At 35.9% G+C, this 27,623-nt stretch overlaps 1 protein-coding gene across 3 annotated transcripts in view; it reads left to right on the top strand.

The window, feature by feature from the left end:
* Window positions 1-27,427, top strand: part of LOC122306280 (probable disease resistance protein At5g66900) — a 71,761-nt gene extending 44,334 nt beyond the window's left edge. Inside the window, exons 1-5 of one of the 3 annotated variants that reach the window (XM_043118724.1) lie at window positions 23,692-24,603; window positions 24,827-25,236; window positions 25,562-25,929; window positions 26,081-26,292; window positions 26,471-27,427. In XM_043118724.1, the coding sequence (XP_042974658.1) occupies window positions 24,354-24,603; window positions 24,827-25,236; window positions 25,562-25,929; window positions 26,081-26,292; window positions 26,471-26,958 (1,728 nt within the window). In that variant the 5' untranslated portion in view covers window positions 23,692-24,353 and the 3' untranslated portion in view covers window positions 26,959-27,427. Of the gene's footprint in view, window positions 1-23,691; window positions 24,604-24,826; window positions 25,237-25,561; window positions 25,930-26,080; window positions 26,293-26,470 lie in introns of those variants that run through there. The other 2 variants (XM_043118718.1, XM_043118715.1) reach the window with 2 other exon arrangements.
* Window positions 27,428-27,623: the final 196 nt, after the last annotated feature.

Raw genomic sequence — 27,623 nt, 5'->3', positions numbered from 1 at the left:
AGAAAGTCAGTGACAATTAACCAACTTCACAAGCAATGACACACATGCTTTGTTGGCAAAGCATTATACTCAGTCTAATCAGAATACACAGTCCAAGTTCATCAAAGACAAGATGAAGAAATCCTCACTGCATTTTACTCACTGTGGCTATAATGGTCATACAATTGACAAGTGCTTTCAATTGCATGGTTATCCTCCTGGATGGACTGGACCTAAGGGAAAAAGAAACATTTCTTCTGCACATGCAGCCATTTCAACTGAAGAGGTCTGTATTAAAAACAGTAATGAGAACCAAAGGTTTAGTTTAACTGCTGAAGAATTCAATAAACTCATAGCACTTGCCAATTCGAGTTCAACTACCCAGAACATTCATACATCCACAGCAGCAGTAAATCTAGCCACCACTCAATTTTCTGGTAATTTTTTCAGTCAATGCAATTCTATTTCTACCAAGTTAAATTCTGAATTTTCTTGGATCCTAGATACTGGTGCAACAGATCATATGATCTGTTCACCACTACTATATTCTTCTACTCCTAAACCAATTACAAATTCCATAAATCTTCCTAATGGTCAAACTGTTCCAGCATTGTATATTGGAACTGTAAGTCTTTCTAGCACATTACATTTGCATAATGTCTTGTGTGTTCCAAGTTTTTCATTCAACCTATTATCTGTTTCTAAACTAACCAAAGAATCTAATCTTTGTCTATCTTTCTTTGATTCCCATTGCCTTTTACAGGACCAATCAATGAAGAAGATGATTGGGATTGCCTATGAAAAACAAGGTCTTTATCACCTACCTCAAGCTTCTCCAAAAGCTAATTCCTGTCAGCAAAATCAGTTTAATCCTATAGCAATTTCTGCATCAACCATTACTCGAAACCAGCCAAATCTTTGGCACTACAGATTAGGTCATGTCTCAAATTCTAGAATACCTTTTCTTAGACAAATAGACAATTCAATAACATTTGATTGTACAAATGTCTGTGAAATTTGTCCACTAGCAAAGCAGAAAAAGCTTTCTTTCCCTGTATCACAAAGTATTTCTAATAAAGCATTTGAATTGATTCATTGTGATATATGGGGTCCATTTGCTACTATATCATATTCTGGTTTTAAATTCTTTCTCACTATAGTAGATGATTTTACAAGATGCACTTGGGTGTATATGCTTAAAACTAAATCTAAGGTCTCATCTTTACTACCAAATTTTTGTAACATGGTTACAAATCAGTTTAATACCTCTGTAAAAACCATTAGAACAGACAATGGTTCAGAATTTTTCCTTACAAAATTTTATAGTGACAATGGAATTGTACATCAAAGAAGTTGTGTAGAAACTCCACAACAAAATGGAGTGGTTGAAAGAAAACATCAACACTTATTAAACACAGCTAGAGCTTTGATGTTTCAAGCAAACTTACCTTTAATTTTTTGGAGTGATTGTATATTAACTGCAGCCCATATCATAAATCGAATTCCAACTCCTCTTCTCCAAAATAAAACACCTTTTGAAATGTTATTTCAAAAATCACCAAATCTTTCTCACTTAAAAGTTTTTGGATGCTTATGCTTTGCATCTACAATTACTAGTCACAGGCAAAAGTTCAATCCAAGAGCAATAAAATGTCTATTTTTAGGATATCCTTCTGCTGTCAAAGGTTACAAACTCATGGACTTAAACACAAATAAAATCATCATTTCCAGAAATGTTGTGTTTCATGAAACCAACTTCCCATTCAAAAGTCTTCCAGTTAATTCTGCCATACCTACTTTTCTGTTTCCTCCTTCAGAATTCCAGTATAATTCCTCTCATATAAATAATCCTATCTCTTCTGATCAAAATATTTCATCACTGACAGTGATTGGGCAGGTTACTTAGACACCAGGACAAGTGTTACAGGATATGCAATTTTTCTAGGAGATTCTTTAATCTCATGGAAATCAAAGAAACAAGTCACAGTTAGCAGATCATCTGCAGAAGCAGAATATAGGGCTCTTGCTGCCACAACATGTGAGGTGTAGTGGCTATTATATGCCCTTCAAGATCTCGGTGTTGATCACTCTCAGCCTACAATGCTCTACACTGACAGCAAATCAGCTTTGTCTATTGCAACTAATCCAGTACAACACGAAAGGACTAAACACATTCAAATCGATTGTCATCTTGTTAGGGAGAAATTGCAGCAGAATGTTATAAAGCTTTTCTATATTCCATCAAGATTACAACTAGCAAATATATTTACCAAACCTCTCGGATCACTGCCTTTCCATCATAATTTTCGCAAGATGAACATTATCAATATACATGCTCATCTTGAGGGGGGGTGTTGGAGTATAGCCTCTCATATTGACAGCATGGAATTGAAATCCAAAGAAGAAAAGCTCAAGGCAGAAAAAGAAAAGGAGAAGATTTAAAATACAGTTATTTCTGTTATACTTTTATCTCTATGTAGTGTAGTATAAATATCAGATAGACCTTCATGTATTAATCATCAAGTATAGAGTTAATTCATATCAGATTACACAATCCATCCTCTGTTTTTAGTTTTCTCTGCTATTCATCAAGTTCTCAACAATTGCTGGGGGTGATAATATTGGCCAAGGTTTTAGTTATCTAAACAGCTGCATTATTTAGATATTGGCGACCTTATATATGTTTTGATACATCAGGTGGCCTCAAAATTTAAGAAAAGTAGATTGACAAGACAAGCCATTTTTTAGTTATCAAGACATGAATTTGGTTGGTAGGGATGGTGCTATTTGTTACTTACCAAGACAAAAGTTTGTATAACTGATCAAGATCGTTACTTATAAAAGTATGTTTCTTAAAAAAGTAAAATCACAAATAATATGTGGAAATGTATTTCAGAAAATCTCTGCTTATCATCATTCTTTTAATAATACATCATAAGATGATAAAAGAATAATGGAAAAAATATGATGAGTAATCGTTAATTATAAAACATATACATTTATACCTTCTTGACAATATCATCTCCAACAGGAGCAGTGTAAGAGCTTGAATCTTGCAAGGTTGCCTAGTGAAGAAAAAATTTCCTCACCATAAATGAATAAAGAATAATGTTACATACAGTTATAGAGTGTACAAATACCGTGCAATTATTTTGAAAAAAAGTAGAGTCGGTTTTCCAATTGCTCTTTAAATGATTGGCAAATCTCTCTGTGGGTAGCCTGCATCGATCTGGCAAAGGAAAGCGGATGACTGATCTTGTAGTCATACCGTTCTTAAATCTAATAAGAAACTGCTTAGTTGTCTCGAGAAGACTCTGGATTTTTCTGTTGATGAGGCTAATCTGAGGGATTGTTTCATGGAACTAGGTGCGTATGTTTCCTGTCCACAAGATCCAAATTGCTACCCTCATCGATATATGGGCGAGTTATACAACCTAGACGAAAAGAAAAGCATTGAGATCATAGTTGAAATCATTGCCCAGAATCTGGCTACTCTTGAACTACCATGGTATGCTAATTTTATTCGTTTCATGTGATTTTGTTGTAGTCTGATTTCTTCTTGTATTCATCTGTCTTACAGTCGATGAACATTAAGCTATGCAGTTTGGTTGTTAGAGTAAACTCAATTCATCTCAAATTAATCATTGATAATCTACTACTTTTTTAACTTCCTATCAAAAAGTTACTCTTCTCAACCTAATTCATACATCCAAACACATATCTCAACTTATTTGTATTCAAACACATTTCAATGAGATTCATAAAATACAAATACTACTATTTACAAATCAACTCAAATAATCTGGAGATCACCTCACCATCAAGACGCAGCCTAGCTGAAATATAACCTAATTTAGCTTACTTAGTGGAAAATCAAGGACATGAGAACTAGAATTAAGGAAGAATCATACCAGCTAGAACAAATAGAGGATTTTAACGACAATCCTTACCTTCTGCAGTACTTGGGCTCATGAATGCTTGAATTTATGATATTCCTCACAAGTCATACCATTTATTTTACAGGTCATACCAGTAACTTATCTTAAGTACTTCTTATATATACGGTTCATTTTGTTGATCAGCTTCCATGGAATTTATATTTTCTAGTTTGAAGACTGAAGAATTTGAATCTCTTCTAAGTATATATTGTCTCGTTTAACAGGAAAGATACACTTGAAATTGGCAACTATTACAGTTTTAACTTCATCTTGCAAAATGATCTTCTTACAAAGCTGGCTATCCAACGGTGCAACCGGGAGTCAATAGGGCAAAGGCTGACAAAACTGAGAGGAAAGATGACAAGAAAGATGAATTAAAGCAAGAAAGATTGAGAGAGAATTTCTCTGATTTTCATTACTTATCGAGTATACAAAGCAGTATAATATATATACATTGAATTGGTACAATGCATACACAAAGAATAAGGAATATTCTATGTACAATGTGTCCTGTTCCACTACAATTTGCAGTTGAGGTGGGTCAGTGTAGTGGCCATTTACATGGGACAAAAGTAGTGCAGCAGGTGCAGTGCAGCAGCAGTAGGTGGTGGAGCAGAGTTGTTGCTCAGCCTCTTAACAGATAGAAACTTTGTCTTCAGTGTCTCGGATGCAGGGAATAGTAGAGTCCTCATTCTTTGTTTTTGTTATATCTTGAGACTCCCCTTCAAGATAGGCATATATATTTAAGGTGCCCATCTTGGACAATAGTGAATGAAAAGATGGACTTGGTAATGCCTTTGTGAAAAGGTCAGCCAGCTGGAACTTGGAAGCTACATGAATGGGTGCAATGATTCCAGCTATGACTTTCTCCCTTACAAAATGACAATCCAACTCCACATGTTTGGTCCTTTCATGGAAAATTGGATTCTTGGTGAGGTGGATGGCTGACTGACTATCACAATAGAGTTGGACAGGTTGTGAATGTACTATGTTGAAGTTCTTCAAGAGCTCTCTTAACCAAACAATCTCGCAGCTTGCATGTGCCAATGCTCGGTATTCTACCTCTGCTGAAGATCTTGATACAGTGGCCTGTTTCTTGGTTTTCCAATTGATCATTGAATCACCAATAAACATGCAAAAACCAGTCATGGATCGCCTAGTCTCAGGGCAGGCTGCCCAATCTGAATCACTATATCCCCTCAGCTGCAATGATGATTTTGAAGAGAAGAAAATTCTCTGCCCAATTGAACCTTTGAGATACTTAAGTATCCTATGAGCTACAACAAGATGTGCCTGAGTTGGTTTGTCTAGAAATTGACTAAGCACATTGATAGCATATGTTATGTCTGGTCTTGTGATAGTCAAGTAAATGAGTCTTCCTACCAACTTTCTATATGCAGTGATATCCAATAGCAAGTCATTTGAGGAGTGTGCTAGTTTGTGGTTTGGCTCTATGGGAGTGTGAACATGTTTGCATCCAAGTAGACCAGCACTTTCAAGGACTTCCAAAGTATACTTCCTTTAGCACACATGAATGCTGTTGAACCCAAGGTTTCAAGTTTCATGTGATTATAAATCTACACATGGATTTTGATGATAACAAATGAATTCAAAGAATAAAGGAGTTTCAAGCTCAAGTTGTTCACAAATGGAATCAAGCACATCAAAGAACCAAGCATGAGCAAGAAGGAAACAAGTTCACATTAAAGTCATAGAATAATGTTGTAAATCTCTTAAAATTTGAAATTAGGATTAATGCTCAAAATTAATATTTTATCATAAAGCATTAAAATACATTTTCCACATGTGCATGAATATTTTTGAAAATTAAATTTGAAAATTTTGAAAGATGATTGATTGTCATCTTTTGCATGTGCATGCCTTGATTAAAGGGTTGAACTTTGAAAATATTAAAGATGATTGATTGTTATCTTTCACATGTGCATGTTTTATTTGAATATTTTCAAAAGTGATTGATGCTTTTTTAGACTTATACAAAAGGTAGATGATTTTGTTTGAAAAATTTGAAAAGTAAAGTGTGCTCCTTTTGTCATATGCAAAAAGTAAAAGATTAGGTTTAAATTTTTTGAAAAAGGAAAGTGTGCTCCTTTTGTCATATGCCAAAAGTAAAAGATTAGGTTTGAAGTTTTTGAAAAATGAATGATGTTGTCTTTGACAATTGAAAATGAAGAACCTTTTATTTGAATTTTTTGAAAAAATGAATGATGTTGTCTTTGACATGTGAATCTTTTTAAATTTGAATATGAAGTCTCATATGCTTATAAATAGATCATTTGAGAGTTTCACATTTACAACACCAAGAGCATACAACATTCATTCAAAGCTTTCATTCTCTCTTCTCTAAGCATTGAGCCTTAATCCTTGTTCATTTTGAGAGATATAGTTTGCGCTGTATTGTTCTTATTTCACTCATTGAGGAGTGTTTTCTGATAACCTACCCACTATCAGCTCTTGTATCAGAAAAAGGGTGTGTATGACCCTTGTGTGTGTAGAAAGTATTCTACACGGGGAATAGTTGAATCACCATGTGTAAGGTGATTGTAAGTGTAAAGGGTGTTCTACACGGATCATTTGTAGCGGTGTTGTTCAAAAGTGTAATAGGTTTCTATCTCCACCTGAAGGAGATTGAATAGTGAATTTGGGAATCCTCAAGGGGTAGCTTGAGGCGAGGACGTAGGCAGTGGGGCCGAACCTCGTTAACATACTGAGTTTGCTTCTCTCTTACCCTTACTCGTTATATTTATTGTTATTTCATATTTTGTTTATATTTTATATTATATATTTGATTTATAATTGTTATTTTTTTTAATACAACTCAATTCACTCTCCCTCTTGTGTTAGTCATCTGGGCAACAATTGGTATCAGAGCTAAGAGCTCTATTATAAGATTAACTATCTTTTGAGTTAAGATCTTATGGCTAACATTTCAGCTTCGTTTGGTGAAGGTCATCTAGCAGTCGGCCTCCACTCTTTTGTGGAGATAATTACTCATTCTGGAAAGTTAGAATGAGAATATTCCTTCAAGTTCAAGGTCGAGAAATCTGGAAATGTGTTGTAAATGAACCTTATATTCCAACAAAAGTGGTTGATGGAGTAAAGGTCAAAAAGGAAGAAGAAGAGTTTGATCGTGAAGACGATAGACTTTATACTTTGAATTTAACTGCTATGAATTTATTATTTAATGCTCTCAATGGAAATGAGTTTAATAGAATAATGACTTGTGCTACGGCAAAAGAAATTTGGGATAACTTGGAAGTTACTTATGAAGGAACTTCGCAAGTCAAGGAATCAAAAATTTATATTCTTACTCATGAATATGAAATGTTTAAGATGAATGATGATGAATCTATTTCTAGTATGCACACTCGTTTTACTAACATCATAAACAGCTTGACAGCTCTTGGCAAAGTTTATTCCAAGGTGGAGATAGTAAGAAAAATTCTCAACTCTCTACCAAAACGCTGGGAATCAAAAGTGACAGCGATTCTTGAAGCTAGAGACCTCAAGAAGCTCGAAGTCAATGAACTCATCGGGTCACTTATAACCCATGAGTACACATTGAAAAGAGGAGAAGAAGAAGGAAAGCCAAAGAAGAGCTTAGCACTTAAAGCTGTTCCTCATGAAAGTGAAAGTGATAAAGATGAGGAAAATGAAGATAAAGATGAAGAAGTTACGATGATAACAAGAAGAATTCAGAGGTTCTTGAAGAAAAATAGAACTCCTCCGAGGAAATCCTTCAAAAAGTTTTCCAAGAAAGATTCAGGTAAAAATGACACTTTAATTTGTTATAAATGCAATAAACCTGGTCATATCAAGCCAAATTGTTCTCTGCTAAAGAAAGATCGAAACAAGGGCAAGAAAGCAATGAAAGCTACATGGGATGATGATTCAAGTAGCTCAGATAGTGAAGCAAGCAATGAAGAATCAACAAATCTTTGTCTTATGCTAAAGATGACATTGAGGTAACAAATCTTGATAATATTGAAAATCCTTCATATGAAGAATTGCAAAATGTTTTAGAAGAGGTATATAAGGAATTTGAAAAATTGGGTATCAAGTATACTGCTTTGAAAAAGAAAAATTCTTCTTTAACAAACGAAATTGAAATTTTAAGAAAAGAAAGTATCATTTTGAAAGATTAAAATCTTGAATTGAATAAGAAGAAAACCGATTTAGAAAATATTGTTGAAAACTTTACGAATGGAAAAAGAAATTTTGAAAAACTTCTTGATAGTCAAAGATGTGTTTTTAACAAGGCAGGTTTGGGATATATGCCAAAACAAAAATACAAACCTTATAAAAATTTCTTTGATAATCATTCTACATCAAAGACTAATATTCAAAATTCTTTTCATAAAAATAATTTTGTCAAAAAAGGATATTATTATAATCATTCAAGTTTTTCATATATGTCACATGCTATTTGCAATTTTTGTAATAGAAATGATCATAATTATCATACCTGTCCTATTAAAAGAATCATACAATGACTATTAAGGCCATATGGGTACCTAAAAATCTTGTTTCTTCTAATACTAATAAATAAAGGACCCAAAGAACTTGGGTACTAAGAAAAATCATTTTAATTGTTTTTATAGGTATGCATGAAGTCTTCCACAAGCAAAAACAAATGGTTTTTAGATAGTGGATGTTCAAGACACATGACAGAAGACAAGACTAAGTTCTTTGATCTTAGATCTAAAGAAGAATGACACGTGACATTTGGAGACAACTCGAAAGGGAAGATTGTGGGAATAGGTAAAACATAATCTTTTAAGCATAAGTCAATTATGTGATAAAGGATTTACAGTTACTTTTAAAATGGATAAATGCATTATTTTGAATGATCATGATTGTAATATTTGTTTTATTGCTTTTAGAAACAATAATGTTTATACAATTGATTTTGAAAAATTACCTCACAAGATGCTATTTGCTTTTCAGCTCAAAATGAAACTAGTTGGTTATGGCATAGAAGATTAGGTCATGCCAACATGGAACTTATTTCCAAACTTTCAAAAAATGATCTTCTGAGAGGTTTACCACAAACATATTTTCTTAAAGACAAAATTTGTGATGCATGTCAATTTGGTAAACAAACAAAAACTTCTTTTAAAACTAAGAAACATATTTCCACTACTAGACCATTGCAACTGATACACATGGATCTTTTTGGACCAAATAGAGTTGCAAGTCTAGGAGGAAAATATTATGCATTTGTTATTGTTGATGATTTCTCTAGATATACTTGGGTCATCTTTCTTGCTCATAAAGATGAGGCACATAATGCCTTTACCAAGTTATGCAAGAGAATTCAAAATGAAAAGGGCTATACTATTTCAAGTATCCGAAGTGATAGGGGAAAAGAGTTTGTTAATAAAAATATTGAAACATTTTGTGATGAAAACGGTTTTGTGCATAATTTTTCTGCTCCTCGAACTCCTCAACAAAATGGGGTAGTAGAGAGAAAAAATAGATCTCTTCAAGAGATGGCAAGAACAATGCTCAATGAGAACAACTTGCCTAGTTATTTTTGGGCCGAAGCGGTAAGTACTGCATGTTATGTTATAAATAGAGTTATGCTAAGGTCTAAATTAGATAAAACCCCCTATGAGCTTTGGAATGAGAAAAAGCCCAACATTGGTTACTTTCATGTATTTGGATGCAAATGTTTTATTTTGAATGACAGGGATAATTTAGGCAAGTTTGATGCAAAATCTGATGAAGGTATCTTTCTCGGATATTCTACTAATAGTAAAGCTTATAGAGTATTCAATAAAAAGACTTTGACTGTACAAGAATCTATGCATGTAGTATTTGATGAATCTAATTCTCCACTCTCCAAGAAATCTATTGATGAAGAAATAGAAGGTATAAATAACACAGAAAATCTCAATCTTAACAAAGAGAAAACAATAGAGGAAGTTCAACATGAAGCCATCAGGAAAGATCATCAAAATTTAATACAAGATGCAACCAAACAGTGGAAATTTATGAAAGATCATCCAGTGGAACAAATTTTGGGAGAACCTTCACAAGGTGTAAGTACTCGATCATCTCTTAGAAATATTTGCAATCATACTGCTTTTCTATCTCAAATTGAACCCAAAAATATTGATGACGCACTTCTTGATGAATCTTGGATTCTATCTATGCAAGAAGAGTTGAATCAATTTAAAAGAAATGATGTTTGGACACTTGTTCCTAGACCCAAAAATCATACTATTATTGGAACAAAATGGGTTTTTAGAAACAAGAAAGATGAGTCCGGAGTCATTACTAGAAATAAGGCTCGACTTGTAGCCCAAGGTTTTAATTAAGAAGAAGGAATCGATTATGATGAGACATATGCACCTGTCACAAGATTAGAAGTTATTCGAATGCTACTTGCATATGCTTGTTATAAAGATTTCAAACTTTTTCAAATGGATGTTAAAAGTGCTTTCTTAAATGGTTTTATAAATGAAGAGGTATATGTTGAGCAACCTCCAAGTTTTGAAAATCATATTTCTCCAAATCATGTTTTCAAACTCACAAAAGCACTATATGGACTTAAACAAGCTCTAGAGCTCCTAGAGCTTGGTACGAGAGACTCAGTGATTTCTTGATTGAAAAAGGTTTTTCAAGAGAAAAAATCGACACAACTCTTTTCATTAAATATGAAAATGATGATATTCTTTTGATTCAGATTTATGATGATGATATTCTTTTGATTCAGATTTATGTTGATAATATAATATTCGGTGCTACTAATGAAAATATGTGTCAAGTTTTTGCTAAGATTATGCAGGAAGAATTTGAGATGAGTATGATGGGAGAACTTACATTCTTTCTCGAATTGCAAATTAAGCAAGCAAAAAGTGGGACATTCATCAATCAATCAAAATATATTAAGGAATTACTAAAAAAGTTTGGGATGGAAAATGCTAAGGAAATTGGAACACCAATGAGCCCATCAACTAAACTTGATAAAGATGAATCCGGTAAGCCAGTTGACTCGAAGATATATCGATGTATGATTGGTAGCTTATTATATTTAACAGCCAGTAGACCAGATATTATGTTTAGTGTGTGCTTATGTGCACGCTTTCAATCATCTCCAAAAGAATCACATTTAATTGCAGTTAAGCGCATTCTTAGATATCTTAGTGGTACAATTAACCTAAAATTATGGTACCCTAAGCACACATCTTTCGATCTAATCAGCTACACAGATGCAGATTATGCTGGCTGTAAAATAGATCGAAAAAGCACTAGTGGAGCATGCCATTTCTTAGGTCATGCATTAGTTTCCTGGTTCAGTAAAAAATAAAATTCTGTTGCACTATCTACTGCTGAGGCAGAATATGTTGCTGCGGGTAGTTGTTGTGCTCAAGTTCTCTACATGAAGCAACAACTTGAAGATTTTAAACTCAAGTATAATCACATTCCAATCAAATGTGATAATACAAGTGTTATAAATCTTTCAAAGAACCCAATACAACATTCTAGAACTAAGCATATTGAAATAAGATATCATTTTCTTCGAGATCATGTGCAGAAAGGCGATATAGTACTAGAATTCACAAACACATACGATCAGTTAGCAGATATTTTCACAAAGCCTTTACCAGAAGATAGATTATGTATGATCAGAAGAGAAATATGTATGATGCATGCTATGAATATCTCTTAAAAGATAGACTAAAGTCAATAAAAATAGAGATAGATTTTTTAAATACTTTTACATAAACTTGAGATTCTTAGCCTCATGTTTGAGACGCTCATTCTCTTCATATAATATCATGTGATTCTTATCCATGGGAACCGACAAGTGGAATGAAGAATCTAATAAAGATTTCAACTGTTTATTCTTCTACTGAATGATTCCTTCCCTTGTGTGAGACTCTTGAACAATTCGTTGAAGTACAATAATTTGTTCTTTGAGTTTTTCAACTTCATGATTTTTGGTTTGTAGCCGCTGAGAAAAAGCAACAATAGAGGAAGAGTAGCGAGTCCCAAGACTCACCAAGTCATAAATAACATCAGAATCTAACTTATTAGTCAGATTATTATTTTCTTGCTGCAACATGGCACCAATGGCAGCTGCAGAAAGGACAGGAGGTTAAGATGCAGAATGCCTCATGGATGGATCTAGAGAAATGTTAGAAGAATGAGCCATTGAGAAAATAATAGAAGGCTTAAAACGAGAATGCTGAAAGAATGCAGATGAGTTATAGAGATGAGATGAAAACTTGATGCGGATTGGATGAACTTCAGAACTGATTTTATAGAGATAGCATAAAGAATAAGACAAACTATTTTCTCTTCAAATCTTATTTAGTCAAAAGAAATACAAGATATGTTGGACACACATTGTCAAAAGTTTTCTTACTAAGCCAGCGAGATTAACAGTAGATTGTCCCTATTTTTCTAGTAAACGATGAACCTCTGCTGTTATCTGCCGATGTTGACCTTGTATCTGAACCCTTTCTCGTTCCAGCTCCTCTATTCGTGGTTGCATACCAATCTGTAAATTTTTTTAACTCTTGGTTTTCTTACTTTAGCCTTTTATTCTCACTATCCTTATTAGCAAGCTTCTGTCGTAACTCAAATATTTGCATGTTAAGATGATCAATCTCACTCACCCTCGCCATTAACCTCCGAGACATGATCGTAACAGAGGCAGCATATTGACTATTGAGCATTCTTGATTCTGCAATAATCTCAGAATCAGCCTTACTAGAAAAACGGTTCACTGCTCCTATCATGGTATTGACGACCTCAAGAGAGAAGATTGATGATTGATGCGTCAAGGGTTCCTGATTCAAGTCTAGAACATTAGTGGAAGAGAATTGCTTAGTCATTCTATCGTTGTGGAAAAACAAAACTCAGGTCAAGAAGCGATTATTTTTTTGGCATCCGATAGATGAAAATGATCATTTTTTTATAGAAACTCGGAGCCTTCAATCCCGTTTGTCAACAACATCAGGCGATTGTTTAAATCTTCAGCCGTATTAAATTCATAGAGTTAGGCCTCGAGGCTTTGCAGCACTTGTCGGGTCACGGACGGCTCCATTTTTCAACTATCTATAGTATCTACTAACGCACCGTTTTCTTCAGTCTATTTACTTGTTGCGGATCCTTTTTAATGATGCCAAAAGGGGGAGAAGTGTTAGACTAGAACATTAACACTGTTTAAATTGCTAAACTTGTTATATATGCTTGGAATTATATTTATACTTTTGCTTGAAAAACTAACGCATATTTTCAAGGGGAGCTTAAGTATTAATACAGGTTTCAAGTTCTATCAAGTATTTGTCATCATCAAAAAGGGGGAGATTGTTGAACCCAAGGTTTCAAGTTTCATGTGATTATAAATCTACACATGGATTTTGATGATAACAAATGAATTCAAAGAATAAAGGAGTTTCAAGCTCAAGTTGTTCACACAATGGAATCAAGCACATCAAAGAATCAAGCATGAGCAAGAAGGAAACAAGTTCACATTAAAGTCATAGAATAATGTTGTAAATCTCTTAAAATTCGAAATTAAGATTAATGCTCAAAATTAATATTTTATCATAAAGCATTAAAATACATTTTCCACATGTGCATGAATATTTTTGAAAATTAAATTTGAAAATTTTGAAAGATGATTGATTGTTATCTTTTGCATGTGCATGCCTTGATTAAAGGGTTGAACTTTGAAAATATTAAAGATGATTGATTGTCATCTTTCACATGTGCATGTTTTATTTGAATATTTTCAAAAGTGATTGATGCTTTTTTAGACTTATACAAAAGGTAGATGATTTTGTTTGAAAAATTTGAAAAGTAAAGTGTGCTCCTTTTGTCATATGCAAAAAGTAAAAGATTAGGTTTGAATTTTTTGAAAAAGGAAAGTGTGCTCCTTTTGTCATATGCCAAAAGTAAAAGATTAGGTTTGAAGTTTTTGAAAAATGAATGATGTTGTCTTTGACAATTGAAAATGAAGAACCTTTTATTTGAATTTTTTGAAAAAATGAATGATGTTGTCTTTGACATGTGAATCTTTTTAAATTTGAATATGAAGTCTCATATGCCTATAAATAGATCATTTGAGAGCTTCACATTTACAACACCAAGAGCATATAACATTCATTCAAAGCTTTCATTCTCTCTTCTCTAAGCATTGAGCCTTAATCCTTGTTCATTTTGAGAGATATAGTTTGCGCTGTATTGTTCTTATTTCACTCATTGAGGAGTGTTTTCTGATAACCTACCCACTATCAGCTCTTGTATCAAAAAAAGGGTGTGTATAACCCTTGTGTGTGTAGAAAGTATTCTACACGGAGAATAGTTGAATCACCACGTGTAAGGTGATTGCAAGTGTAGAGGGTGTTCTACATGGATCCTTTGTAGCGATGTTGTTCAAAAGTGTAATAGGTTTCTATCTCCACCTGAAGGAGATTGAATAGTGAATTTGGGAATCCTCAAGGGGTAGCTTGAGGCGAGGACGTAGGCAGTGGGGCCGAACCTCGTTAACATACTGAGTTTGCTTCTCTCTTACCCTTACTCGTTATATTTATTGTTATTTCATATTTTGTTTATATTTTATATTATATATTTGATTTATAATTGTTATTTTTTTTAATACAACTCAATTCACCCCCTCTCTTGTGTTAGTCATCTGGGCAACAAATGCCACTTGCTGACCTTGCAATTTCTAAACCCAGAAAGTACTTTAGATGTCCCAAGTCTCAAATCTTGAACTGCTTATGCAAGTGGTCTTTGATGGTTTTTTTGGCCTTCGAACAATTACTCCCTAAAATGATATCATCAACATATACAAGGAGTGTCACAAAACCATCTTCATCATTCTTGGTGAAAAGAGAGTAGTCTGATGTTGATTGACTAAAACCTAAGTCAAGGAGAGAAGCTGTAAATTTTGAATTCCATTGCCTAGAGGCCTGTTTTAGGCCATATAAAGACTTGTGTAATTTGCAAACCAGCTTTTGAGCTTTGGATTGAGACTCCCCCTTGAGCTAAAAACCTGGTGGAAGCTCCATGTAAATGTCTTCTTCAAGGTCACCATGGAGGAATGCATTGTGAACATCTAGTTGTTCCAAGTGCCATCCAAAAATTACAGCCAAAGCAAGGAACACACGGACAGTAGTCATTTTTGCTACTGGGTTAAATGTTTCTTGGTAATCAAACCCCTCTCTTTGTGTATAACCCTTAGCTACAAGCCTTGCCTTGTGTTTATCAATGGTGCCATCTAATTTTAGTTTGGTTTTGTAGACATACTCACAACCAATTGCCTTGTTTCCAGGAGGTAAGGGCACAATGGACCAAATGCCATTTGCTTCAAGGGCTTTCAATTCAGCAGCCATGGCAGCTTGCCAATGTTCATGAACCACAGCTTCCTCATAAGTTTTTGGTTTTGAGATGAGTGTAAGTGATAGTGCATAGGCTTGATGTGAGGAGGAGAGGTGCTGGTATAAAAGGTGATGGGATATTGGGTGTTCAGTGGAAAAGGGAAAAGTATAAGAAAGAGATGGATTGGTAACAAGTTGGCAGTGATAATCATGCATGTAAGAAGGTTTAAACTTTATTCTATCAGACCTTCGAAGTGGAGTGTGTGATGAAGGCATGGGTGGGGGTGATACCATAGTGTCTTCAGGTTGATTGAGTGAAGGAGAAGGAGGAGTGGAGGCCTCTAATTGAGAATGAGAATGAGGGGAAAGGTCTGATTGAGGTGGAGGTGTTTGGTGGGAAGTGGTTTATGAAAGTTCTTGAGGGTAGCATAGCTGGTCAGCCAATGGACGAGGAATGCTAACATCTTGTGAGCTTGAATAAGGTGCAGGTTTCTTAGAATCTGTGTTCTTGAAAGGGAACTCAGATTCTAAAAACACTACATCTCGGGAAATGAAGGTCTTTTGATTATCAAGGTTGTACACTTTGTAGCCCTTAATTCCCGCTGGATATCTAAGAAAGATACATTTTTGAGCTCTTGGATCCAGCTTAGTCCTATTATGTTTGAGTGAAGACACAAAACAAAGACACCCAAAGACTCTCAAATGATTGTAAGAAGGCTCAGATGAAAATAGCATCTCATATGGAGATTTGTTATGAATGATGGGTGAAGGTATTCTATTGATCAAATGTGCAGCTATTAAAAATGCATCTCCCCAAAATTTTATGGGAAGTGAGGCTTGAATGAGTAGAGCTCGGGCAACAGTGATTAAATGTTGTTGTTTTCTCTCCACAACTCCATTTTGTTGTGGTGTGTACACACATGTTTTTTGATGTAAAATTCCATGGGAATTGAAAAAATCAGACATTTGAAACTCCAACCCATTATCAGTTCTAACATTTTTAACCTTGGAGTTGAATTGAGTTTGGATCTAGCTTCTGATTTGAATTGCATCAGGTATACCCATGTAACTCGACTAAAGCCATCAACAATAGTTAAGAAGTAATGATGTCCATTCAAGGAAGCTTGAGAGTATGGGCCCCAAATGTCACAGTGAATAAGCTCAAAAACAGAAATTGTAGAAGTAATGCTTGTTTGGAATGGAAGACGTTTCTGCTTAGATAAAGAGCAAACAGTACAATATAATTGATCACACCCTTTTACATTAGGACAAGAGGAATGAATTAAATTCATTCTTTGGTTTGATAAATGTCCTAATCTAAGGTGCCATAAATCAAAGGACTGTTCATCGACAGTATTAGAAGCTAAAACATTTGAGAGCTTTGATAGGGTCCTGGGAATCTGTTGAGAAGTATTGCAGCCAAGATGGTTTGGAAGGAGATAATATAGACCATGGTTGAGTTTAGCTAGTCCAATCGTCATCCATGAAGAGAGGGCCTGTATAAAGCAAAACTTATCTAAGAAAATGAGGCAAATATGAGGGTTAAGAATGAGTTTGCTGACAGATAAGAGATTGATTTTGAAGGAAGGAACACATAAGACCTTTGTGAGAATGATGGACTCTGAGAGATGGGCATCACCTATATGTGTGACCTCTACACATGTCCCATTTGGTAACTGGACTGATGCATTGGTAGTGCAAGTGATGGTTGTGAGAAGGGATGGAGAACAGACTATATGGTCTATTGCTCCAGTGTCAATGATCCAATGGATGTTGGCAGGTTCATATGATTGATGATGCACAAGTGATGAGTGGTGATTTGTGCCAAATGTTGATGATTATGAAGTTACAAAGGAGCAAGAAGGTATACCTGCCATATTTGAGTGAGTAGGAGGGTTGTTGCTTGAGTTTGAGGTGGTCTTGATGGACTGAGGTGCTTGAGATGATTGCTTATGAGTCAGCTATGGTGTTTGATTATTGACCAATGCTATGAGCTGCTGGATTTGAGACTGCAGGAGTGTTAAGTTTGGAGCTTCCATCACTTCCTTCTCCTGCCCTTGGGAAATTACTTGGTTAGCTGAATGAGTAGCAGAAAAATTTTGATTGTTGAAGTGTCCAGGTTTTTGCTTTGTGAACTTAAAATTTGGTGGAAATCCTATCAACCTATAACACTTGTCACAGCTGTGTCCAATTTTTCCACAATGTCCACAAGTGAGCTCAGGTCTCTCCTTTTTCTTAGATTGATTGTTAAAAACTGCCAAAGCTAAAGATTCAGTTGGTGGTATTGCTACAATCCGTGCTTGCCTCAGCCTTTCTTCTTATAGAATCAAAGAAAAAGCCTTATCAATAGAAGGGACAAGACTCATGGGTATGACTTGTTCTCTAATGCTCTCATAAGAATCATTCAATCCCATAAGGAATTTGAAGACATTATCAGACTGCTGAACCTCACCTACTGAGTTCAAGGCTTTGCAAGTGCAAAGGCCACATGAACAGCAGGGCACGGGTCTATAGATGTTGAGTTCTTCCCAGACTGCATTCAGCTGAGTGAAATATTCATTAACAGTTTGAGTTCCTTGCACAATGGTGCCAAGCTGTTGTTGAAGCTGGTAGATCCTGACATTATCTGGTTAAGCAAAACGCACCTTCAGCTTGTCCCATACTACTTTAGCTGAGCTGATATAGAGGACATTGGAAGCTATCTCTTTGGATATTGAGTTAAGAAGCCATGAAAGGATGATGTTGTTGCATCTTAACCATGGAAGATACAAGGGGTCAGTCAACTCTGGTGTAGTGATGGTTCCATCCAAGAATCCAAGTTTATTCTTGATTGAGATGGATAATGAGAATGATCTACTCCAAGAGAGGTAATTTGGACCTGTAAGAGGTGGAGAGACAATCACAGAGCTGGCATTGTCATTGTGATGAAGGTAAAAGGGGCTATTTGGATTCTCAGTGGGTAGGAAGTTATGTAATGGGTTGTTTGTTTCAGGTGGGGTGCTGGATGAACTTTCTTCTTCCATTGAAGGAGTTGAATGTAAACAAATGGATGAATGTTATGAATGTATTGTGAAGAAGCCTGAACAGAAAAATGAAGCAGGATTACTATAAGACCTGCTCTGATACCATGAAAAAACTGAGAGGAAAGATGACAAGAAGGATGAATTAAAGCAAGAAAGATTGAGAGAGAATTTCTCTGATTTTCATTACTTATCGAGTATACAAAGCAGTATAATATATATAAATTGAGTTGGTATAATGCATACAAAAAGAATAAGGAATATTCTATGTACAATGTGTCCTATTCCACTACAATGTGCAGCTGAGGTGGGTCAGTGTAGTGGCCATTGACATGAGAAAAAAGTAGTGCAGCAGGTGCAGCGCAACAGCAGCAGGTGGTGGAGCAGAGTTGTTGCTCAGCCTCTTAACAGATAGAAACTTTGTCTTCAGTGTCTCGAATGCAAGGAATAGCAGAGTCCTCATTCTTTGTTTTTGTTATATCTTGAGAAAGGCGACGAATGATTATTGATTTGAATGGAAACAACCATCATAAACAGTGGCAGAACAGACGCATCAACCTAATAACGCCCGATAATTGTGACGCCCCCAAATCCCCACGCACGGACACGGGGAAATCGAGACGTCCGGATGATGACATCCCGGGTCACCACCCTAACAACGTGTGCCAAGTGTGTGCAAAAGCAACAATGTGCACGAGAAATACGCAGCGAAAAGCAAGTCAATAACTAAGTACCAGAATTTTTCTTATTTAATACAAAGCTATTCCAAAACGTACATAAATAAAATATTACAAAACACGCATATAATATAATGTCAAATACAAAGCATAACATCAGCAACCCGGCGGAGCCGCATCCTCGGGCTCAGCCTCCTCTTCCTCATCCTCGAACTCTGCACCAAAAGCTACGGAACCAAAAATGGTACCGCAGGTAAGTAAAACCCAAACACCACCAGATAAAAACACATAGAACTCAAGCAACATGGATGCAAGAAAAGCCAATGCACATGTCCCGCAAAACGACATTTTTACCACGCACGCCAAAAACCCATTTGGCCCATAAAAACATATCCTCAAAACCAAGCCTTGCCATTATCCCCGATAATGGCCCAAACCACAATTTTTCCAGAAAATGGCCCACATCCAAAAACCATAAAAACAATCCGGTTATGCATGCACCATGATCTCCCCTAGGGATCATCCGCACACCCTGGCTCTGTGCCACACCACAGGTAACGACTACGCATGTGACACCTAAACGAGCGATGCCCAGACTTGCGCCCAGCGCGTACCTGGCCAGGCCATCCTCTATCCCTCGCCAGCGAAGGGCCACGGAGTCGGTGAGTAGAGCGATGCCCAGACTCGCGCCCAGCGCGTACCTGGCCAGGCCATCCTCTAGCCCCGCTCCCGTCGTCGCCCAGCGACAACTCAGGGGACGTCACTCAGTATTATCCACTTCCGAATGACCAGAGGAGCTCCACCGAGATAATAACCCATCCCGGCTTGGGCTCGTGAGACACACGCACCCGAAAACCCATTCACGCCAACAAAACAGGATTTCTCAAATAAAATAAAATACACGTGCATGCACCATGCAAATGCAATTATCAATGCACAAAACAAACAACCAACCATAATACAATAAATCAAGCAACTCCGTCCTCCATCCATCCGACCCCCGAACTCCTCGGACTCAGTCCGGAATCAACCAACCAGCAGATAAAATAAATTGAATGAGCGATATATATTTAAATCTGAAAATAGGGTTTGGAAAATACTTACAGTGCTATACGGTAATTTTAGAAAACACCCGGCGTTGCAAACGGCGGAGAAAAAGCAACGTTACAGTGAAAAATCACTGTGGCCGTGGGTTGTGAAATACCCACTTTTGAACGGGGACAAACCAGGGCTTGGGATCGATATGGAATGGTCTAGGGATGATTGTGAAGCTATTGGAAGTGGTGGTTGGCCGTGGGTGGCGGCGAAAATACCGGAGAGAGGCCGGATTTCCCAAAAAGGAAAACTAGCTCGTGGGAGCTGTTCTGGTGGTCGTTGGAGGCTGAAAATAGGTGGGTTAGGACGGCAAGGGACCGGTGATGAAGTGGTGAAGAAATGGTGGCCGGAGGTGGAACGATGGCGGCGGATCGAGCCAAAAACCGTGCAGGCTTTAAAGGGGTTTTCCGGCCAAACGGCCGGCCGGATGGGGCTGGAAATCGGTGGTGAGGTGCGCCGGGGGGAGGGGAGTCGATCGGTGGGGGCGGTGTGCCGCACGGTGGCCGGACGGCGGCGGTTCGAGGGCGGGAAGGAGTTCTGGCGTGGAGAGGAGGAGAGAGAGAGGGACGGGGTCGACGCGGGGAAAGGGGAAGAAAAAAAAAAAAGAAAAAAGAGAAAAAGAAAGAAAAAGTAAGAAGAAAAAGAGAAAAAGGAAAAAGAAAAAAAAGGAAAAAAGGAAAAGAGGTGTAGGGAAAGAAGATGAGGTCCAACCCTCAATCCGGGAAAATAAAACTAGATCGCCGCAACGAGATTTAAAAACCGTAAAAAGGAAAAAAACTAAAAGAAATAAAACACAACATCAATTAAATAAAAAAAACAATTTTAAAACGCAATAAATTAAAATAACTAAACTAATATATTAATTAAAATAAAAACAACCATTTCAGCGAAAACACAAGCGAAATCGGGTCATCACAATAATTGTCTATCTCAACTAGTAGCTAGGATCATCTTTCTCACTCTCAAACACGCAAGTTGCATGTAACCTAATATTGGAACCTTTTTGCACCTTATAACACCCTATGGCATGTTCCAATCAAGTTGGTGGGGCATTCAAGCACCTGAAGTTGAGGTACTGATTCTAAATTTGCAGTCGAGGAACTACAAGTCACCAGAATTTGTGCAGAGAATGGAAAACCTTAAGGTTTTGATAGTCACAAATCATGGCCACTTGCCTGTTGAATTAGGTAATTTTCAGCTACTTGATTCCCTTCCCAATCTAAAGAAAATTAGATTAGAGAAGGTTTCAATTCCTTCCCTTGATATGAGAACCCAATAAACTGAGGAGTTTAAAGAAAATATCCTTGTTTAACTGCGAAATTGGCAAGGCTTTCAAGAATTACGCAACCAACTTTTCAGATGTATTGCCAAATCTAGAGGAGGTAAACATTGCCTGCTGCAAGGGGATGGAGCAATTTCTTTCAAGGCTGTGTGATATTGTCAACCTAAAGAAACCCAGTATCACCGATAGTTTTAAGAAGCTACCTGAAGGAATTATTGATAACCTGGAAAATTTGGAAGTGTTACGGCTTAGGTACTGTGTTGATTTATCAGAGTTGCCAGTTTCAATTACAAGGCTGCATAAGTTGAGCATTCTTGACATATCTGACTGCCTCCGTATCGGAGATTTGCCAAAAAGCATTGGTGAGTTGCGTCATTTACAAGAGCTCCATATGAAAGGGTGCTTCGGATTGCATTATCAGTTGCCGCCATCAATTACGGCTCTTCGGCTGTTGACGCTTGTCACATGTGACAAAGAGATAGCCCAATTGTTGGAGCCTATCAAGAATACTCTCCCCAGTCTAAGGGTAGTGGCGGCTATTGAAGATTTCGACTCGAGTTGGATTCCCAACCATTATTTCTGAAAATTGTTTTCCTTCTTAGATAATTTTGTGGTCGTAATCAATTGCATCGTTAGTTTTCGAGCTGTGTTTCCTTTTTCCCTTGAACCTTTCTTCTAAAGATGAACATGAGATTTAAAAAAATAAACTATAAGACACGTATTTAAAGTATTAAAATTTTTTTTAATTATTTAATTATCTTTTTTATTTTAAAATTTCATGAATACTAAATAGATTTGAAATTTATAAAATTGTCATTAAAATTCAAAAAAAATATAAAATTGTCAATTAAACAGTCCAGAATGAAATGCAATTCGGAATGACTGGAATTTATCTAAATGGAAAAGAGATATGGAATGAAATAGAATGAGGAAAAGGAAAAATTCTGACATCTCGAATAGAAATAGAACGAAATTCAAAACTACAAAGAAAGCATATCTGAGATCTTGCAATTCGAGGCATCTTGAAAAAGATGAATTACAACCTTTTAAAATAAATATTAAATGAATTTAATTATAACATTTGACTAATCTTTATCTCTAAGAGCATCCACATTGGTCTATGCATATTCATATGCAAAATCATATTTGCATAATATGAATCTAAATTCATCTATATTGGATTATGCATCTTCAAATATTTGCATAGCTATGAACAGTACCTTTATATGTTTAAAGATCTACTATTCACTCTCTAAAATATATTTTATTCATTCTTTTTCTCACCTCCCACTCTCTTTCTACATATTTTACCTTTAAATATTTTACTACATATTTTACTCATTCACTCCTCAAAAAATATTTTACTTAAATATTTTACATATTTGAAGATCAAACCCTATTAAAAAAAAGAAGCAAAAAAAAAAATGATAATATTTTATTATTATTTTGTCTCAAATTTGCATAAGCCAATGTGAAAGTTTTGCTTGTATGGCAAATTGATCTTCAAAAGATGTGATTTTGTATATGCATAGGACTAAATCAATGTGAATACTCTAAGGTTAAACAAAAAGATTTGGAAAAAAATATATAATTAAATATTTACCAAGTTTTCCGATCCTCTGAATTTTGTTTTTATTTGATTTAAAAAATTAATTTTAAAATTTAAATGAGTTAAATTTTACAAATTACTGTTTAAATTTTACCCACCAACTTAAGAATAAGTAAGGTTCGGATTGGTTACCAAAAGTTAAAAATCTCATCTTATCTCATTTTATCTTTATAATTTTTTTAAATCTTTATATAAAATCTAATAAACAATTTAATTTTTTTATATCTTAATATAAAACTAATATTAAAAAATTGTATTATAACAATATTTCATTCATTACTATTCAAAACATCACATCTCATTTTTTCTGTATAACCAAACGGGACTAATAAAAAAAAGTTGAGTTTTGCTACATACAAACAAAGTCATGTACTAATCTGTATACTAATACTAATTCCTTCATATTTAAAATTTAAATTAGTACTATTTTCAATAAAATATACTTTTTGATCAATTATAATAAATTGATATATATTAGTACATGATTATGTTGATAACTAGATTTTTCCAAAAAACTTTGAATACTAATTGTATGACATTTCATATACCGTAACCTTCCAACCACGCGGTCCGACATTACTCGCTTCGCTCCCAAGTCATCTATTGAAACGACCAAAATTAATGCGCTCAGGCTCGGAAACTTCAAGGTTGATGAGAAAATTTTCGTGCTCTCAATTCCAAATTTATAATAATAAAAAATAAATAAATCGCCTAGTTTGCCATTTTCTTTTCCGCCAATTCTTTTCTACGAACGGACCCATGTTCTTCTCTATATCATTCTGCTTTGTTTGGGATTTTCTGCCCTATTTCCTCATCAAAACCAAGAAGATGTGAGGAAATTTATTAAGGGGTTCAATAAAAAGAGTTTGTTTTGACTTTTGAGTTTTGAGAAGAGCAGTGTCTTTATTTTCTTGGGAATCAGAGTGGTTGGGTACAAAATCCTCTTGTTTCTTTGATTTCTTCACGAATTGGAGTTTTGAGTTTTATAGCGCAGCAAAATTATGACATCCGTTTATTCCGTAGGTGTTGCAAACGCCGCTCTGGGTGGAGTATTTGAAAAGATATTTTCGTTGTTGTATGAAGCAATTAAGGATGTGATAAACAAAACCCACATGTACGAAATTATTCTCGAACGGCTCAAAGACATGCTAGATGTTATGCGTCCTCTGGTGGAGAAGATGCTATTGTCAAACAGGGAACTGGATCTCCCTGAAGAGCAAACAAAGCGCTTGATCGAATGAATGGAGAAGGGCGAGAAGCACGTTAGGAAGTACTCGAAGCTCCCATGGTGGAAATACCTTGTACGGTTCCATTATGTGAACAAACTTTTGCAGTTGGAAAAGGACCTCCGCGGGTTCTTTAAAATTGAGCTACCGGCTTGAGTTTGAATGCGATGAATGTGTTGGAGTCTGTGAAGGGTGTAAAGGATATTCGCGAGCGATTGAGTTTGACCCGGCTGAATAGTGTTGCGTCGTGCGTGGTTCCTCGATTCCGAGATTTTGTAATTGGGTTGGATGTGCCTTTGATGGAGTTGAAAATACAGCTGCTGAAGGTGGAGGTATCAATGCTTGTCTTGACTGCTCCCGGAGGATGCGGGAAGACCACTTTGGTGAAAATGCTTGATCACGACGACCACATTAAAGGTTATTCATCTCATTTTCATTTTTAGTAGCTTTTAAGACAAACTTGTGGATCTTTTATAGAATATTTGGCTTTTAAACTTGAATGAAATGAATGGAAAAGAATTCTCACTTTTAGGACTCAAATTTCTACAACAGTGTTTGAAGCGTTGATAGAAACAATTCTCTGTCGAAATTTGTTTTCGGTGGCAGTTTTCTAATTACATTTTATTTGAAATTTGAATAGGCATATTTAAGGAGAATATTTTCTTTGTCCCCGTCTCAAAAACTCCAAACTTGAAGGTCATTATACAAAAACTACTCGATAAGGATGATCGATTGCCTGCGTTTCAAAGTGATGAGGATGCAATCGACCAACTGGAGCAAATGCTGCCAGTTCTAGTTAAGAAAAATAAACCTATATTGCTCATCCTGGATGATGTCTGGTCTGGATCAGAATCCCTTCTAAAGAAATTTGCGTTTCGTTTGCCTAATTACAAGATTCTAGTGACTTCAAGAACTGCCTTTCCAAGATTTAGCTTCACATATAAGTTAAAACCATTAAATGATGATGATGCAATGGAACTCTTTCGTCATTCAGCAGGCCTGCAAGATGGGAGCTCCTCTTACATTCCAGATGGAGAAATGGTTAAAAAGGTACTGTGCCAATCTGCAATATTGTTAGCAACTGTGCAATTTTTGGGAGGTATGATTATGAGTGAAGAAATCCATGATAGGTTTATTAAGTGAGTTTAAAAGTATATAACACCCAACCTACCTACAAAATCATGTTTGCACTCTTGCTCTTGCTTGTTTTATTTTTGATACATCTATAGTTAATAACAGTTAAGAATATAGAGAAAAACTAGACATGCAACCATCTTTTCATATTTCATGACGATTAACATGGTTTAGATAAAATGAACTTTGACCAATATTAACCCCTTCAACCTTAAGCAAATAACTGATCCTCGAATTGCAGATAGTGAAAGGCTGTGGGGGGTTTCCACTGGCCCTTAAAGTGGTTGGAAAATCACTCTTTGGGAAGTCTGCAGTGACCTGGCACCTTAGAGTGGCGAAATGGTCTCATGGTTTTTCTATCCTTGATACTGATATTGACAGTGACCTGCTTGAGTGTCTTCAAAGCAGTCTAGAATTCAAAGGTCATGAGATGATCCTGAGGGAGTGTTTCATGGACTTGGGTTCGTTTCCTGAGGACCAAAAGATCCCTGTTGCTGCTCTCATTGATATGTGGTCAGAACTATATGAACTAGTTGAAGATGGCATCCATGTAATTGCCAATCTACATGAAATCAACACCCGGAATCTAGCTAATCTAGTGGTCACAAGGTATGTTGGATTTTATTTTTATTTTTTCCTTCTTGTTTGTATAATTTGACTAATCTTCTTTTCATTGGATGGTCATGGAACTTATATTCTGTCGTGCAAAGACTGAGGAACTTCAATCTCTTCAAAGCATTTGTTTTCACTCATTTGTCAGGCAGGATGCAGGTCTGGTTGGGAGCTACTCCAATGAAGACTTCGTCTTACAACATGATCTTTTTAGAGAGCTAGCTATCCATCAATGTAGCCAGGAGCCAATTGAACAAAGGAAAAGACTGATCGTAGACATAAGTGGAAACAATATTCCCAAATGGTGGATGGAACAGAGGTTGCAACCTATTAACGCCCAACTCTTATCTATCTCAACTGGTTGGTTCATCTTCTCTCAAAACACTCTAGCACACATTCATACACAACTTGTGATGTTTAGAATATTTGGTACCCCGTCCCACCAAGTAGGATAATTTTGCAAATGAAACGTTCTCCTCAAGTTGGTGCAATCTTCTACCAGCGAAAGTCGAGGTTCTAATTCTGAATTTCCAAACAGAGAACTACTGCTTACCTGGATTTGTGGAGAAAATGGATAAATTAAAGGCTTTGATTGTCACAAACTATGGTTTCTTTCCAGCCGAATTAGGTAACATTCAGCTACTTGGGTCTTTACCGAATCTAAAGAGAATTAGGTTGCAAAAGGTTTCAATTCCTTCCATTTTTAAGACCCCACCACCGTTAGGGGATTTGGAGAAGATATCCTTGTTTATGTGTAATATTGGTCAGAATTTTAGGGACTGCAGTATCGAGATTTCAAATGCATGGTCAAATCTGATGGAGATAATCATTGACTACTGCAATGATTTGGTGGAATTTCCTACGTGGCTGTGTTATACTGTCAGCCTTAAGAAACTCAGCATAACCAATTGCCATAAGCTGTCTGCATTGCCCATAGAGATTAGAGAGCTGACGGGTTTAGAAGTCCTGAATCTTAGGTCTTGTACTAATTTGTCAGAGTTGCCGGAATCAGTTACAAGCCTCTAGAACTTACGCATTCTTGACATATCCGACTGCCTAAGCATTAGCAAGTTGCCAAAACATATAGGCGAGTTGCATAATTTGAATGAGATCCACATGACAGGGTGCTTGAGATTGTGTAATCCATTACCGCCATCAACTATGGATCTTGAGAAGTTGAAGCATGTAGTATGTGACAAAGAGAGAGCCAAGTTATGGGAGGCTATCCAGGAGTTCCGCATGGACGACACCCGTATAGAGATCAAGATAGCTGAGAAAGATATCAACTTGAACTGGCTTGCTAATCGTTTCTAAGAGTGAGTTCCGCATGAATGACACCTTCTGAATTTTTTTTTATGTTTTGTGTTAATTCTGCCTTCTACAATAAGTTGGGTTTGTACGGCCACCACCAATATATTGCGATATATTTGTTTAGTGCAATGTGATCTATGCCCCAACTCAATCCAAAGAATAAAAATGTAATAGTAATTCTATATGTAGTCGTAAAGTGTGTAAAGATTACGTAATCATTTTGAAAAAAAGTAAAATTTATTATTAAAAAATTTATTATTATTATTTTTATATGTGGGTTTCTTGTTTTATTTATTTTTTTTAAAATAATTATACGACAATTGCATAATTCACAGATGTAAATATTTTTTCTCAAAATATAATGTAAAGTCTAAGCATTT

Source organism: Carya illinoinensis, chromosome 1 (genome assembly GCF_018687715.1).
Source record: "Carya illinoinensis cultivar Pawnee chromosome 1, C.illinoinensisPawnee_v1, whole genome shotgun sequence".
Classification (NCBI taxonomy): Eukaryota; Viridiplantae; Streptophyta; class Magnoliopsida; order Fagales; family Juglandaceae; genus Carya; species Carya illinoinensis.
The sequence above is the reverse complement of the archived record's forward strand: the minus strand, read 5'-3'. Positions and strand labels throughout refer to the sequence as shown.